This window comes from Rhinolophus ferrumequinum, chromosome 4 (genome assembly GCF_004115265.2).
Source record: "Rhinolophus ferrumequinum isolate MPI-CBG mRhiFer1 chromosome 4, mRhiFer1_v1.p, whole genome shotgun sequence".
Classification (NCBI taxonomy): domain Eukaryota; kingdom Metazoa; phylum Chordata; class Mammalia; order Chiroptera; family Rhinolophidae; genus Rhinolophus; species Rhinolophus ferrumequinum.
Genome location: NC_046287.1, coordinates 24695792 through 24711797, shown reverse-complemented (window position 1 = coordinate 24711797; position 16006 = coordinate 24695792). Strand labels below are relative to the sequence as shown.

At 36.4% G+C, this 16006-nt stretch overlaps 1 protein-coding gene across 2 annotated transcripts in view; it reads right to left on the bottom strand.

Moving 5' to 3' along the window:
- Positions 1–755: 755 nt before the first annotated feature.
- Positions 756–16006, bottom strand: part of PIBF1 (progesterone immunomodulatory binding factor 1) — a 180849-nt gene continuing 165598 nt past the window's right edge. Inside the window, exon 16 of one of the 2 annotated variants that reach the window (XM_033103851.1) lies at positions 756–2084. In XM_033103851.1, the coding sequence (XP_032959742.1) occupies positions 2034–2084 (51 nt within the window). In that variant the 3' untranslated portion in view covers positions 756–2033. The remainder of the gene's footprint in view (positions 2085–16006) is intronic. The other variant, XM_033103850.1, reaches the window with a different exon arrangement.

Below are 16006 nucleotides of genomic sequence, written 5' to 3'. Positions count from 1 at the left end.
GAGCTAGAATAGATTCTATGATACTAAAAAAACCATCTCTAATTTTTAAGACATAAAAAAAAGCTACAGCATTGTATCTCATCTCAAATTCATCAAATTTACATTTACTGTTTAAGTTCAAGGCACAGTGCTAAAAAACAAAAAGAAAAAAAGCATAAGAAAAAAATCTAACCTTTAAGGAAATGGACATTTTAACTGTTATTATAAAATATGATAAACAGAATTAAAGAGACAGTACAGAGTACATAATACAGATTGTTATGGTAGAACAGAGATGATTTTTCTGGAAGGAGTGGCATCTGAATTGAAAATTCACAATGTCTTCCAAAAAGCTTTCATCTTACAATCTAACCGAGATTCATTAATAGTTATTATGATCAGAAATGATAAACTGTTTTTTTTTTTTTTAAAGAGTAATTCATATCTAGAAATAAAAGGAAAGAGGGAAAAACATTGATTTGGAGAGAGGAAGACTTCCTCAATTTCTTCATCACTATACTTTCTATTTCTTAAATTAGCTCCAAATTTTCCTATTTCTGAACTTTTGTCCACACCATTACTTTAATATGGATAATCAATCAGTATTCCTTTATATTAATATGCATATATATATTTATGTACATGTAAAACAAATGGGGTTGACTGAATTAAATTATAAAATGCTTTTAGATTAGTAACTAGAGTTGAAAATAAAAGATTTTCTTTTAGCATTTTAGAAGCAACAAATTATGTCTACAAGTTAATTTAGTTTTAATGAATTACAAGGATATCTTGGATTTAAGATGCATGCTGGAGAAAGGCCATTTTCACAAACCCTTGCTGCAGAAAGTCATATATTAGAAAATGCATCCAAATGAAACAAAAAGCGGGCATGAGATTTGGGTTTTCAGGCCAAGAACAACTTTACAAGTATATATTATCAAAGGCTTTTTTTGTTCACTCACACTCAACTAATAGCCTATGCTATTGTGACTTGAAGAGAACACACTGACCAGCTAGTATTCTTTTTTCATATCTACAAAGATAATCATTGATATCACGTGTATCAGTGGTTCCTCAATAGGAGGTGGGGGGCGTTTTGCTACCGCAGGGGACAAAAGACATTTTTGGTTATCACAACTGGGGAGGGGGATGCTACTGTCATCTAGTGGTGGAGGCCAGAGATGCTGCTAAACATCCCCCTCTGCAGGACTGTCCCCACTCCCACCCCAACAAAGAGTTATCCAGCCACTATTTCAACAGTAGTTGAGTAAACTTGACATATATAAATACATTTTTCTTTTTTTCCTCTTTCTTTCTCCCCAACTCTTCTTTTAAATTTTATCTCTTGAATGAAAAATGGAGCATACTTTATGACAAGAAAAAGAAAATCCTATTTTTCTCATCGACTAGAAATTTGGTCCATACTGCATCTGAATCAGCACTGTTTTGACTGCCAAGAGACTTTCCCATCAAAGTTTTACTTGACCAATGAAATAACTTTACATTAGATTTTATTGGTTATTAATAATATGAAATACAAGAAAACAGAGCCCCCCAAAAGAATAAGCAATTCATATCCACTTACATAGTATCTGACCACCATTACTGGGCATCTGAAGTATCTTCTAGTAGATTTCATAAATGATTCCTAATTTTTAAAAATGTAAAGTGTGTTTGTTGTATTGGTGTCATGACATATAAACTCAGAATTCATATAGTTGGAAAATATACTCACCAATATAACTACTAAACAAAATATTTATAAGCTACGCACTTTAAAATGCCTTGAGAATATTGAAAGCTCCAAAAATTTAAGTCATAGAGTATATGATATTTATTTTGTAACAAAATAGATAAAAGCAAATATAAAGTATACCACTGTTTGTACTTTGTACATTTTGATTATGCTGAAATCTGTTAATTTAACATTCAGTTAAAATAAATTTTAAATTAGTTATTTAAAAAATGACAAGAACATGATTTAGATAAACTTTTTGTTCATCAGAAAAGGAACTTCAGGAGTAAATGGTATAGCAAATCCTTCCAAAACACTAGGTCTTCATCTTCTGCTTCTTAGACCACTCAGGTGCTTCTTTTTTGGTCTGTTATAAGAAAAAAAGAAAGAAAAAAATCAAGTGAAATGCTTACTAGGAAGACATGAGGCAATTCAGTGAACTAAGTACAAATATACACTGGGACTTTTTATGAAAGATTACAGTAAATAACTGCTTTTCTTAATTTAGAAGAATACTTAAGGGCAAAGGTTTTCTCTTTTGTCAGAAATAATCTCCCACCTGGTATGTGTGGAGAAAAAATACACATCTGTGTTTTCTGACTCAAAGCCTATATTTAATGTATTCTACAGAGGTGAGTATTGTATGAATTGTTTCTATTTTCAAAGAGAATTATAAAAATATCAGGATCACAGCTTCTTTTTTGTCAGTCTTATCTATCTCTATCTGGATATTCATGTACTCAATAGATACTTATTGAAGAATTACTAAATCCAAATAATTGTGCTTTGGATCTTTTGAATTGCTAAGTATTTATCAGAGTACTTCTTGGGATTTTTAAAACTTTAAAAAAAAAACTTTTATTGGGGAATATTGGGGAACAGTGTGTTTTTCCAGCACCCAACAGCTCCAAGTCAAGTCGTCGTTTTCAATCTAGTTGTGGAGGGCGCAGCTTACAGTGGCCCATGTGGGAATCAAACCAACAACCTTGGTGTCATCAGCACTGGGCTCCAATCAACTGAGCTATCAGGCCGCCCACTTCTTGGGTTTACTGTTCAATCATTTCAGTCTAAAAAGAGCTCGGTTGTATAGAGTGGTAACAAAAAAGCAAAGGAGGTAAACTTACTGAATAAAGCACTCAGAACTCCTTACGTAAGGCACTGATTTTTGTCAAGCGTCCTATTTTATATATTATAAAACACGGCGTTTATTGCTTTCCCACATACATCTGCTTAAAGCTCTGAAGGACCACATTCCTAAATATATATACATATATGTATGTAGGCATATAGGTAAGTATGATAGCTTGTAATTTTATGTTTTTTATAGTTTTATATGCCATAGATACACAAAATGTTGGGTCAGCTCCTCGACCTTACCCACGCCCTTGCCCAGCTTCAATTACCACCAAATAAGCTGGTGGACCCCCTACCTTTCTCCTCCACCCCCATCTATAGCTCTAACTTGAGCTACATACACTGTTACACAGTCCCCACAGGCAACTACTCAGCATGTCAAAATGTACTCCTCTAATTGTCCATATTCTTTGATCAGTCATCAACGGGAAATGTTTTGATTTCTCTTCAACTTAGCTTTCTCCTTCTTTTCACTTGCTACAGCCATTTTAAACAGTCCCTACCTTTCACTGATTTTTTTTTTTAAAACTCATTCTGCTCCCATCTTGACCCCACTGGCTTACCTTGGGATCTTATCATTTCTGGCTTGATTCCTGCAAGAGCTTCCTAACTCTGATTTGGCTGTCCTATTCTGTTCAATTCATAGTCCACAATCCTTCCAAGCTTATCTTTCTAAAATGCAAATCTGTATTAAAACACTCCAGTAGTCCTCGCGTTGAAAGAAAGTCCAAAGTCCTTAGTCTTAAAGATGAAAGAAGCTTCCATCTTAGAAAAGTCAAGAGAATTCAAAGGTGGCTGAGGCTAGCTAACCCAAACCAAAAGAAAGCAAAGTACAAATTGAATGCTAGTTTATTAACTGGTGATGAGAAATGTAATTGTCATTTGGCCAGGAATGCCTGTTAATTCTGCCAGTCTTTTTTTTTTTAAAAAACAGTCACAGACCATAAGGAAGAGTCAGAGTTACCCCGGGGAATTGCTGGTTCTCTTAGAATCAGATTGAGTGGTTTGGTGACTGGAAAAGGTGAGTCACCTGAAAGTCTCAGGCTCACAATCACAATCACAAAAGAACATCTACGCCAGTGTTTTTGAAACTGTAGGTTTCTTCAATTTGATCTCAATAAAGCTGGAAGAACAAACTGTAGGTCTCAAGCTATGGGTAAAGAATAAATGTAATGGGTAAAAACCAGATTTTAGGAAAAAATCAAATTGCCTGGAACAGAAAATAGCAGAGTACCATGCCATAGTGGGGCTAAGTTCTGTTTTGAGAAACTGTCATTATCACTAGGTCACAGTGTGAAATGGTTTCCTTAACTGCGACTCCTGGATAAAAAAAAACAAAAAACAAAAACACTCTAAATGCAACTTCTATAGACCAAGCTACAGATCTTCAAGCTTATCGCAAAGGGTACAGAATTTGTACATTTGCATTTTCTCCATCAACTGACACGAAACGTTTTATTACAACTATGTGTGTACGGGAAGAAGGTAAATAAAACTTTTGATATTAAAGAGGAATCTTAAGACTCAAAAAAAGGCAGTATAAGAATTTCAATGGCAGACAGTTCTTCCTAATTCCTTTTATCTGTGTTTGGTGCATTGCAGGCCACCCTCCCCATCAATACATTCTTTCTTCAGATGTGTTAATGAAGTGGATTTGCCACAGTCAAGTGTACCTCTGTCTTGGGGATTAAGTGCTTTTCACACTTCCTAAACTGACTTTTCGGATCTTTGATCATAACCCTTTCAAATTAATTTTCCAGCTTGCTCCCATATGACAAACATACGTTCCTTATTCCTAGGTTACTGTGGGGGCACTTTACTTTCTTGGTCACGTTCTAACTACTTTAAGACAGAGCCCCTTAGGATCTGGCCCATCCTTACCTCTTTAATCCTAACTCTTGACACTCTCCTACGTAAACTATTTGTAGTTGAGAATAGTTTAACAGCACTTGATTGAACACCTACTATGTGCCAGGCTCTTGTATTAGGTTATGGGGATGTAAAAATGAATTAAGACCCTGTGACAGAGTTGGCCAGCTGTTTAGCTTATACTTACTTCCCCCTTCTTAATGAGAGAACTGATTTTATTATGAGAGTAATGAGCTCATCCAGGTAAAAACTACATTAATCAGCCTCTCTTGCTACTAGGATTGGTCATGTGACTAAGTTCTGACCAATGGGATTTAAGTAGATATTGGGTGGAACTTGTGGGCAAACTCCTTTAGGAAGGGATGTGGTATTTTCCCTATTTCTGCTTGCTTCCTGCTTAGAATGGAGATGTAGAAGGCTGAGGCTACAGCAACCATATTGTGATTCTGAGGACAGAAGCCACATACCAAGGATGGTTGAAGAGAAAGGCAGAGGTCCTCTGAAGACCTCAAAGGACCACATACAGCCCTGAAATGCTAATCTTCAGGTCTTTACCTGAGACTTTGCTCTAGCTGCTGAACTAGCAGTGGAATGCGATTCCTAGACGCTGACACTCATCCTTAAACAAGTGTTTATTTTGTTTCATGTTGTATCTTTAACACACAGGCAAGTGTCTGGCCCACAGGAGGTACTCAATGCCACGATTCCTTTGATTTTTGTGGCAGGAGCACATTATAGCACATTGGTTTAAGAACAGATTCTGGAATGAAACAAGCTCCAACCATTCATTTGTAAACTTGGGCAAGTTGATGACTTGTCAGTTATCTCTTAATATGGAGAGAATAAGAAATGACTGCGCTGGATATTCTGGGTACCTGAAGATCTCCTCCATCCTTTTCCGCCCTGCTGTGTGCCCCAGGAAGCTGCTAGCGGTGTCTTCTGGTTTCTGATTCAGTTTAGTTATTGGGATGCACAGCAGGCTTGTAGGTGGGAGAAATAAATTGGGCTATTTATGCCCCAGCTTCTTTGCCTGGCCACGGTTTGGTAATGGTAAAATTCTTTTACAGAAGATCAAAGTTTCTATAAGAAAGCTCTACTCCCCCTCCTTGCCTCCTGAGACAAAGGAGTGGTTATAGTTTCTCATAGTTACGAGTCCTGAAATGTTCCTCACTTGGTTTCCATATGCTTGTAAACAGTCCCTTCAGAATGTGACACTTATTTGGTGGAAGGACCTTGACTGACACAACAACCTACACCAGAGAATGTTGAGAGAATAAAATGAGATAATGTACGTAAAAGCCCTTAGCCCTTAAATTAATAAATAAATGCTAACTATGAATAGTATTTCCCACCTGATGTTCTCTCCCCCTGAAGAGCTCACTCCTATTTTTTCAGGACTCAGCTCAAAAGTCACCTCCTCTAAGAAGCCTGCTCTCATACCTCAAGGCTTCTTTAGTGTTCCTATCAGGAACTTAAAGCCTTCAATACTTATTAAAAAATTATTACAGTTGTTTACTTGAATCCGCCACTCAATAAAGGGTACATTCCTTGGAGTCATAAAACAATGTTCAATACATATTGTTAAATGAATAAAATCATTTCTATCGTCATTTTTAAATCTAAATGCTTTATATTATTAATCAGACTATTTAGTGGCTGATTACCTATTATCATCCACAATTTCAACATTGGATCCAGTTAAATATTAGATTTTTTTAATCTAATCTAAACTTCATTTTTTAAATATAAGACAGATACCTTAAAACTTTTTTTTATTATATGATTCAAAATAAACTTCAATGACTGTATTTTAAAATACTTTTCTGTGATGGTGTTCAGATTTCATCATAACTAATATTTGGAAGCACCTAATTTTCAAATCTCATCCTATGTAATCTTTTTTTTTTCATGTCTCCACGAGGCAAATATGCCTAACAATTAAGAAATGTGTTTATAAAGTAAGATATGACTGCTTTTCCAGTTCCTGCACATGCCTCTTCCATTTCACTTTCAATTGGTTAGCAAGTATTACTTTATCTTCCTTTTCTCCTGTAGGGCTGTTTCTTATCCTTTCTAATTTATCCCTATAGCTGCCACTTCCTTTTTCTCCACCACCCCCTTTACCACCTTTTAAATTTGTCTGAATTAATATGGAAGTTTGTTGCCACTATCTTCCATTATTCTAATTCATCTTTCTCTGTTGCTGTCCAGGTCTGAGAATATAAACATGACTCTCACATTACCTTGTTACATGCCTCCAATTAGGTATTTATCACACTGTATTACGTGACACAGTTTCCACTGGATGCTGGGGCACTAAGGGCAGGGGCCCGGAGCTTAGAATAAGGCTTCAATAAATGAATACATTCAAAGAATGTGTCCTAGACTCAAAAGACAATTTCATAAGAGGAATTCCAAAATGTTTTGAGATACAACATGAAATAACCTTGAGGACATTATACTACGTGAAACAAGCTAGTCACAACATGACAGATACTGTATGTGTCCACCTATATGAGGTATATTTATAGTAGTCAAATTCATAGAAATGGAAAGGAGAATGCTGGGTTGCCAGGGGCTGGGTTGGGGGAGGAAGGAGAGTTGTTGCTTAATGGGTATAGAGTTCCAGTTTTGCAAGATGAAAAAGTTCTGAAGATCTGTCTCACAAGAACATGAACATACGTAACACTATTAAACCGTACATTTAAAAGTGTGTAAGATGGTACGATGACACGGATGGACCTAGGGGGTATTATGCTAAGAGAAATAAGTCAGACTGAGAAAGACCAATACCACACATCTCACTTATCTGGGGAACCTAAAGAACAGAATAAGTGAACAAGCAAAACAGAAACAGACCCACAGACACAGAGAAGAAACTGATTGCTACTAGATGGGAGGGGGGCTGGGAGCCTGAGTGAGAAAGCTGAAGGGTTGAAGAAGTACAAATTGATAGTTACAGGAGAGTCACAGGAATGTAATGTACAGTATGGGGAATAGTCAACAGTATTGTAAAAATTATGTATAGTGTCAGATGGGTAGTAGACTCATTGGGGGGGATCAATTCATAAATTACATAAATGTCTAGCCACTGTGGTATACACCTGAAACTAATATAAAATAATATTGAATGTCAACTATCATAAAAAAAATAATCACAGGGTTGTATAGTGCAGCATGGGGAATATAGTCAGTAATGTTCTAATAACTATGGACAGTGTTGGATGGGTAGTCGACTTGTTGGGGTTATCACTTTGTGAGTTAAGTAAATGTCTTGTCACTATGTTGTTCTGTACACCTGAAACTAATAAAAAAATAAAAAAATGGGTGAGATGGTAAATTTTATGGTATTTTTTTATCACAATAAAAAACAAACAAACTGAGAGCATTTAAAAAAATGTTTTTAGAAACAGTAGCAATACTGAAGAAGTGTATTATTGTTTCCCATGTTAGCTACTTGGATTTTGCTGTTAAAAAGTTGTATTATTTTATTATACATTTTACATTCTTTCTTAAATAGGAAAAATTAAAAAGTAGTAAGACATAAGTTTGTATTTAACAGTAAAGCAAGTTTCCATCAGAATCTATTTTTACCTGGGTATACTGACATTTAAAATTTCCTTAATATTAAGGTAATGAGAACGTCTAGCAACAGGCAGCTGCTCAAAAATCTTGAGCATGTGCTCTCACTTCCTTCAGGTCTTATACTTAAGTGTCATCTTCTTAGGGAGGTCATCCCTCCCTAATCCTCACCCCCCTCCCTGTTTTATCTTTCTCCATATCATTTGTCATGTTTTCACTTCCTACACAATTTTTCAGTTTGTTTGTTGATTTATAGTCTATTATCTATCCAAGAATGTAAACTTCATGGAGGTAGGAATTTATAACCTTACTGTCTAGAACAGTGCTTGGCATAGGTGCTCAATAACATTTTTTTTAAAACATTTTAAAAATTGTATTTTTAGTGTGTTTTTCCAGGACCCATCAGCTCCAAGTCAAGTATTGGTTTCAATCTAGCTGTGGAGGGCGCAGCTCACAGTGGCCCATGTGGGGATCCAACCGGCAACCTTGTTGTAAAGAGCACCGCCTTCTAACCAACTGAGCTAACCGGCCCTCAATAACATTTTTTGAATGAAGGAATGAATGAATGTTGATTTGGTCCGCTGTGACAGAAGCCTCTCAGTTCTATTTAAGTCTGTACATAAAGTCTCATGACAGTCTATATTCAGGAGTTTCCCCTATGTAATATTGTTAGGAAGAAGTTAGAAAATGAAGACGGAGAAGGGGTGGGAGGGGGTCCAGGGTGCCTACAGAAAAAGCTCATAAATTGCTTTGATTAACTGCCTCCAGCACCCTTATCTGTTCTGCAACAGATGACAGGAAGATAAGGATCTGCCTCAATAGACTTCCACCCATCTTGGGAGGCCACACCCTCCCATGGAAGAGCATGCACCACTTCCTCCCCCCCAATCAATATGTAAGTCCCTCACCCCACCCAGCAAACTGTAAGTCCTCCAGACAAGGGACCTAGGTCTCTGTCCCTCTGGCCCTCCCCCGCCTCCCGACACCCCTCTCGCCCTTTCTCACCTGGCCTAGGCCTCTCTCTCCCACCTCACCTAGGTCTCTCTCTACCCCCCTCTCTCACCTCTGCTAGGCTGGTTCTCTTCCCTGAGCACATATCACTAATAAGCCCTGCTTGCATACTAATCAGCTTTGCTGACCTTTGATTTTTCACTGCGTTGGCAAGAAGAACCAAGAAGAACCAAGACTCCCCCTCACAATATGAAAGAAAATGCCATTACAGTTATATGGCTCCACCTAATCAGGCCACATCACCCTTTATAAACATAGTGGGCAGTATTTATGATTCTAAGTAACGTCACAATTATTAAGTGGAAGTGACAGTAACCAGTAAGACACGGAAGTAGCATATTCTGTTGTATAAATTAAAATTCACTGATATGTTTACTCTTTCTATGATCTCTTAATGTTAGGATAGAATATGTCATAGTGATTTCTCATCTACATCACTATCTATGTCTAATCACTAGCAAAATTCAAACAAATTCCAATGTAGGTAATGATTCTGGAAAGTTGATGTCTGATTCCCATGAAATGTATTGTACATTCTTCATTTCTAGATATTTTATCAGTAAGGTACTATTAGTGATAGCCCTCAATTCCAGATACTGGAAGTTTCTAAGCCTTTATCACTCCTGATTAGTTCTGAGCAATGAGCATAAGCTAGATCACGAATTAGCAAATTAAGATCCCTGGTCTAGAATATGCAGTAGATACTGTATGTGGCTCAGAACTCTAAAATATTTACTGCCTTGCCCTTTAAAGAAAAATTTGCCAACTCCTGATAGATGACTTAAATAAAGTGGGCACAATACAACAATCCAGGTACACAATTAACTGCTTTTTAATTAGGTTTTATTAAAAATTCTTATTACCTGAAACTAATAAAAAAAAATTAAAAAGCCAGAAGAGGGCATCTTGGCAAGACAGAAAAAGCCCTAGATGAGGAGGTAGAAACTTGGATCTTTTTCCAAGTCTCAAACTCTCTTTGTGGCTTTGAGTCATCTCTGAGTCTCAAGTTACTCATAGTGAAAAGGAGACTGAAGTTTGCCTAACATAATAATTTACGAGGTCTGACAATTAAGTTTGCGAACTCATCCTAGAAAAAGTGCTACATACCTCATTGCTGAATATCACTATGGTCACCTTCGAAGTACTCCCCTTGGGAAGCTGTGCACCAACACCAATGCCTAGTCCACCCTTCAAAGCAATTTTGGAACTTTTTCTGATGGAATGGCCATCAGAACTGTCATCGTATTACCTTTGATGTCCTGAATGTCATCAAAATGTCTTCCTTTCAATATTTTCTTTATTTTCGGATAAAGAAAGAAGTCATTGGGGGCAAGATCAAGTGAGTAGGGAGGGTGTTCCAATACAGTTATTTGTTTACTGGCTAAAAACTCCCTCACAGGCGGTGCCGTGTGAGCTGGTGAATAGTCATGATGTAAGAGCCATGAATTGTTGGCAAAAAGTTCAGGTCGTTTTCGTCTTTTTCATGCAGCTTTTTCAGCACTTCCAAATAGTAAACCTGATTAACTGTCCAGTTGGTACAAATTCATAATGTATAAGCCTTTTGGTATCAAAAAAGGTTCGCAACATCATTGCAACAAGTTTGGGAACTCAATTATCAGACCTTGTATGTTACAGCTAGGGTTGCTAGCTTAAATGACAGAAATTTTTCTCACAACTCTGGAGGCCAGAAGACCCAGATTAAGGTGTTGCCAGGGTTTGCTCTTTCTGAGGGTCGTGAGGGAAGGATTTGTTTCAGGCCTCTTTTCTTGGTTTATCAATGGCTGTCCTCTCCCAATGTCTCTTCACAGAGCCTTCCCTCTGTAATGTGTCTCTGTGCCCATATTTCCGTTTTTTATAAAGACACCAGTCATGCTGGATGAGGGCCCACTCAAACAGCTTCACGTTAACTTGATTATTTCTCTAAATACCCTGTCTCCAAACAAGGTCACGTTCTGAGGTACTGGGGGGTTAGGACTTCAACATATAAAGTTTGAAGGTTGGGGACACAATCCAACTAAGAATACTTAACATTATCGAGGTGCTGTGATAATCACATGAAATAACTATGAAAGCCCTTTGCAGAAGGTTCTGTGCAAACTCAAATTTTAAAATATCATTAAGAACATTATAAGAAAATGGCATTCAAGCAGCAATTTGGTGGGAAAACACTGACTGAAGAGCCAGAAGTTCCAGGACTCAGCTTGAGTTACAAAGTGAACTCTGGTCAAGTCCGGTAGCTGGTTCCCCCATTCCCACTGTTTGGCTCATGAGATTAGGCTCATGGTTTCTACTATGACTTTAGTTCTAATATTCTGTTGGTTCTAGTTTCATTGTTTTAAAATAACTTTCTGATTATAAGAAGTGAACATTCATTACAGAATAATTGGAACATACCTAAAGGCATAAGGAAAAAAAATAAGGCGTTGTGTTGTAACTCAGTAAGAACTTCAGTGTTAACATTTTGGTATTTTTCCTTCTAACTTTTCCCCAAGCATGTAGAGAGGGATGTTATATGTAATGATATATGTGTCATATAGTGTATATATATATATTACTCATTATGCACATATTCTTTTTATACATTGGAGCTCATAGTCTCTATACAATTCTGTATCTGGCTTTTTTCACCTGACATTATGAGATTATTCCTACATCATTAAAATTCTTCAAATATACAAAAAAATTATTAAAAATTACAAAACTTCTTTTGCCTATTTAAATAGTAGTTTTTTTATATTACTATTTTAATAAAGTTATTTACCTTTCATACCCATAAAATGGTATTTTATATAACAAATTTTGTTTTGCCTCTTCTGTTACTAACAGAGTTAACCTTTTAACTGAGGAGGGCCCTTAGTTCCTATTTCACATTTTTGAAAAAGACTCTTATATGCTCCGTTATATGAACCCGGTATATGAACACTATGAGACATAAATTATTTAAAAGTGACCTTTTATATTGGAAAATTTGCTTAAATTTTTATGTGCTGGTTTAGGTTAATTATGTTTGTAATTTTATAAAGAAACGGTACAAATAAATGAAAACCTTGGTTTATTAGTGGAGTGTTAACAGGCCCTAAAGTAAAGTACTTAGGAAAGAGCTCAGACTGTGGTAGAAACAAATGATAGGATTGCCAGGAAACCTACCAGAAGTAATTTGCTATGTTACAATATGATTTTAGAGATAAATAAGTGATAAGATAGGTACCTTTGTGCCATCCAGAAACAGCCAACTAAAACATTAATATATAACTTGGGGAATATAACATATTGAGAAAGTATGTGAAAAAGAGAAAGCATGATGACTGATAAATGCAGACCTAATAAACCTGGTGGATTATTCCTGGACTCTGGAAAAAGAGCTAGAAATTAAGAATCTATTAGTGCTCAACTCCTGCCACTTTTCTAAAGGAAGACTATGTTTAGCAGACATAATTACTTTGTTTTGCAAAAAAGATATAAGCTGGGAATCAAAGAAATACATATTTATGACTCCTCGGAGGCAGGGCCTAACTTCAGGGAGTCCAGGATAACTGACCCGGCTTTCCTACCAACTAAATGAGAGCGCAGGTCATCCAACCCTCACAGCCTTACTTCAATGCTCACTAAGAAACTCCTATTTCTAATTCAGCCTATCAGCTAAATTAGATCAGGAAGAGGTTGCAATTGTATTCCTGACACTAGAAGTTGAAAAATTAATTTTTAAAATGTAAATGTACATAGGTGGCTATCTTGAAGTGACAGAAATATAGATTTAACATTAAAAGTGAGGCCACAGCTTCCCAACAAATGTGACTAGAAAGTATTACAGGTATGATGAGCTACTGATTCCAACCCCCAGAGAAGGCTGAAGCCTCTCCAATCTACCAGCAAAGTTCATTTGCCTTGGTGTGCCACACAAATATTATAGTTTTCTAGGTTTGTTATGATGTGAAAAATGTTGGAGAGCACGGAGTTAGGACATGATCCTATGGGATTGCTACCCGTGTGGCATCCTGTGTCACCTGTCTTAATACATCCAATTGTAGTCATTATATTACTCTATTACAAATAACTGCTAAATTCCATTTTTGATGAAATTATAAGCTTTTCTTCGTGAATAATGAGCAAAACTGTCTTTATAACCCATCACTTAAAATTTAAAAAAATTATGGCAATAGACACATAAAATTTAACCACCTTTGCCATTTAAAAATGTACAGTTCAGTAGCATGAGTACATGAGTACTGTACTGTAATTCCCACCATCCATCCACAGAACTCTTTTCATCTTGCATAACTGAAACTGTGTACCCATTCAACAGTAACTTGCCGTTCCCCCTGGTCCCTGGCAACCATCATTCTACTTTCTGCCTCTGTGAATCTGACTACTGTAGGTATATACTGTCTATGTTTATTTTTCTTTTGTCCTAAGGGAAAGTGTTACTGAGTGGTGAAATGACTAAATTAGGCAAAAGAATGTAGGAAGAAAGGAAAAAAGTCTATAGAACATATGTATTATATATCTTATTCTTGAATAATGAAAAGGAGCACAAAGTAGAAAATATATTGTGAATATTATACTTTCGCTGTTCTTGGAATTTCTCACTCTCTAACCCTCATTGTCAGCTGTCCAAATCCTAGAGAGTCTTCAAGGTCAACCTCAAATAGTTTCTTGTTCTGGGAGCAGATCAATGTCACAGCATCTATCGTAGCAGTTTGTATTTCCTTTAAAGCAGTCTACCAATTTTATCTTACACTACTGTTGTTTACTTATCCTTGATCCAGAGGGGAAGCATCTTTAAAGCTGACTTAATGATTAGATATTCAATAATGTTTAACTCAGGTTCTTGCATATAGTCAGTACGCACTTGTTGAATTGGATTTTTCAGCCTCCATTAGCAAATATTTATTGAGTATCTGCTGTGTTCATGTGCTGGGCAGGGCAATGGGAACACAGCTTCTTTCCTTCAAGCATTAACATTCTACGGTTCTATCTAGTCTTTGTTGGCATGTTAAATGCCTGCGAAACAACCCTGCCACATGTGTGATTTCAATGGCCAGAGCTTTGATATAAAATGCACCTTTTGGAGTTATGTTCATGTATAAATATCACATGAGCACTGTAAAACATTCATGTGAATATAAAAGCATGTAAAGAAAAATGTCTCAAGCTCTTACTCCTCCTTCTCCTCTATATCACAGCTCTATCTCCACTCCACTGCCCAGTTAACAGTAGTTTTGTGCTTTCCTCATATTTTTAATGCATATATAAACACACATCCATCCCTCCACCCATTATTAAATTTAATATCAGGAAAAAATACCAATAGCAAATAATTTCAGCCAAAGGATCTAGAAATAAATTAGAAATGTTTCCATTTTAGCTATAAAACCATGAAATTATAAAATGATTAGATCTTATTTTCAAATATTTGCATCATAAATTCCTTATTAATAGGATCAGAGAAGATGTAAAAAATATTGTTATGGAAAGTTGAAAATATTCAAAATAATAACTGTAAAAATTATGATGCCTTAAGAGAATCATAGCATGTTAGTATAAAAGAAGTCCAGACCTAATTTCATGTAATTTTTCTTCTAATTATACAGATTAAGAACTAGCTCGAGCATTTAAATGACTTGCCCCAGCTGACCCAGTCAGTTCACATTTTCTGCATTATTAGTACATAGTCTTGACTTGACTGGTTTACAGTATTACCTCTCAGTTTTCATTAGAACATGGGTGAACTCATACTCTGAAAAATTTTCTCTTATCGTAAAAAAGTAGTTTATAATAGGAAAAACCACAAAAATATAGATATACATAAAGATGTCTTATAAAAACCACCCAATGAATATATTTTGAATCTTCTTAATTTTACTCTCACTGCACAACCTTATCTCGAAGTACTGGAGAGATCTTGCTATTACTTATGTACTGGTTAGAGTCAGGATTTCAAGATATCAGCATCAGATTACCAAGCTAAAGTCAGAAATGCAGCATGACTGGGCCAGGAGGAATAGTTAGTTCATTGCTTGGAACAGAGAAGGGTCAGAAAAGCAGATCACAGAACGTGATAAGCTTTAAGTCTTTGGTTGTATCTTGTGGTTTTTATCTGACCTTATGTTTCCCATTATTATCAATGTATTCTGTGTGCTCTCTTCCTGTAGATTATAATATAATAGGCATATTATAGTGTTTGCCATAATCTCAGCTCGCTTTCCAACAAAAACTTGCCTAGCCATGGTCCTTCTCAATAAATAGCCCTAGGCAGCCTTATTTGGTATCCTGTGACCCCGGCTCACTACAATAAGGACAACCATTCAGTAGGTTGGCCAATAACCTTAATAAGTCGTGCCACAAAGGGGTATCACCCAAGAAAGATGAGCTGCACCAATTAGATTCGCACTCCTGGAAAATACAGGGAGAACTAGGTCATAAGAGAATAGATGTGGGAAGGATGCACTGAAAAAGATCTGAAGACAAGGAGCCTTGAGCAAGTTAATGAGGAAGTGGAAACTGAGTAAGCAGAAGGCAGGAGAGAAACAAACAGAAGCTGATGCACCACTAGAGGAAAAGATGCACCGACTCAGCTGCAGAAATCCACGTAGCTGCCTTAGATCAGGGCTGGTCATTCTAGGCTTCCTGTTTTCTCCATTCTGTCAGCTCAGTCTCCATTACTGCCACATAGATCCTTGAAATAATCCCTTA